Source organism: Mandrillus leucophaeus, unplaced genomic scaffold (genome assembly GCF_000951045.1).
Source record: "Mandrillus leucophaeus isolate KB7577 unplaced genomic scaffold, Mleu.le_1.0 Scaffold1351, whole genome shotgun sequence".
Lineage (NCBI taxonomy): Eukaryota > Metazoa > Chordata > Mammalia > Primates > Cercopithecidae > Mandrillus > Mandrillus leucophaeus.
The window spans coordinates 112,746-114,531 of NW_012101312.1; the positions used below are offsets into that span (position 1 = coordinate 112,746).

At 59.7% G+C, this 1,786-nt stretch overlaps 1 protein-coding gene across 1 annotated transcript in view; it reads left to right on the forward strand.

The window, feature by feature from the left end:
* The window catches only part of LOC105534461 (NUT family member 2D-like), an 18,086-nt gene that overhangs the window by 3,286 nt on the left and 13,014 nt on the right, over window positions 1-1,786 (forward strand). The window contains exons 3-4 of the mRNA XM_011973188.1: window positions 83-255; window positions 1,054-1,182. Of these exons, the coding sequence (XP_011828578.1) occupies window positions 83-255; window positions 1,054-1,182 (302 nt within the window). The remainder of the gene's footprint in view (window positions 1-82; window positions 256-1,053; window positions 1,183-1,786) is intronic.

A 1,786-nucleotide genomic window follows, 5' to 3' on the forward strand; every position in this document is an offset into this window, starting at 1 on the left:
GATGAGCAAACGGGAGCTTGAGCACATCCACCTTGCAACACACTGGCCATTCCCCCAGGGAAGTTCCCTGCCTGGGGTGTAGGTGAAAGGTGACCCCATCTTCATCCCCAACAATCTCACTGCCCCCGCACCCTGGAACTGGTTGCATTCCTCCTTGGAGCGGAGTCCCGGTGCACTGGGGACCCTGATTCTTGGAGTGGAGCTGCCCCAGGCTCACAGGCCTTTGCCATGTCTCCTGTGGGAATGTGGGAAGCTGTACCTGGCTGCTTGCAGTGGGCTTGGACACGGCTCTGCTTTGGTTCTGGACGTGTGCTCCTGCTCCTCATGCTCCGGGACCCTGAGGCTGCGTCCCCAGGGGCTGCCTTACTCCAGAGTCCCCAGGAAGCTGGTTAAATACTCAGTCCTGGGGCCCTGGAACCTGCACTTTAACCCTCGCTCCCAGGTCATTCTGTGTGCACGCTGTCTCAGTCAGCTTAGGCTCCGCCATAACAAATGCCATAGACTGGGTGCTTTATCAAGACACATTCATGTCTCCCAGTTCCAGAGGCCAGAAGTCCCAGATCAAGGTGACAGCAGATTGGGTGTCTGGTCAGGGCCCTCTTCCTGGTTGGAGAGAGCTGCCTCTGGCTGTGTCCCCTTGTGGCTGAGAGGAAGAGCCCTGGCGTCTCCTCCTGGCCTTATCAGGGCTCCGATTCCATGACTGGGACCCACGCTCATGACCTGCTCTGACCCTGACTGCCTCCAAATACTGACACACTGGCCCTGAGGGCTTCAGCACAGCAATGTTGGGGGCACACATGTTCCACCCATAGTACTGAGTTCACTTCTCAACACTGAGGACCCGAGGGGCAGTCGGAGAGGCCACTTGGTAGCTTGTGTTGATGTTTGATCTTGCAGTCGTGTCCTGGGGGGCCTGAGGAGCCCACCTGGGGGAGAACAGGACAGGGACATGGCAGGACAGGTGTGGGGAGGACAGGGGCCGGGTGTTGGGACCAGGTGGGCTTGGGATGAATGGTGGGCTTATAGACTGGGACTGACTTCACTGGTTTACAGCCCAGTTCTCCGATCCCTGGCCCGGCGGAAGCCCACCATGAGCCTGGAGGAGGGACTGTGGCGGGCCGTGCGGGAATGGCAGCACACAAGCAACTTTGACCGGATGATCTTCTACGAGATGGCGGAAAAGTGAGTCTGGGGTCCTGGGGGCAGGGCCCACATGGCAGGGTGAGAGTGAATGACAGAGGCCCGGTGGCCGTGGTGGCTTCTCAGCGTGGAGCATGAGGAGGATGTGGACAAACACAAGATGCTCTGGGCCCCTGGCTCCCTCAGGAAGCTGCTCCTACCACCTAGAGTGCTCTGGGGTCTCAGTGCTGCCCTATTGGGAAGCAGCCCTGCCTGGCCTGGGGCCTACCCCTGCCTTGACACTGGAGGTCATGGCGGGAGCAGCCAGCATCGCAGCCCAAAGTGGGTCACCTCCAGCTGTGGGGATGGGGAGAAGGGGTGCTAGTGACTATAGACAAGAGTGGGGTGCAGGCTCCTCACAGCAGTGGCCAGTAGTCAGTTTTCTCCCATCCCAGCCCGACCAGGGAGTTGGGTCGGGGAGACCTATGCCCAGGACACCATGAGCCCCATTTCTGGCCTGACTGCCTTTGCTCCTGGGCAGTCCTGTCCATGAAGACAGACAGACAGCAGCCTCAGGGGAAAGGGGCCCTGTCCTCTGGGCTCAGCTTGTGCTTCTTCCTGATCATTGGTCTCCCAGGCCTTGTGGCCCTGGCTTATCTTTGAGGGG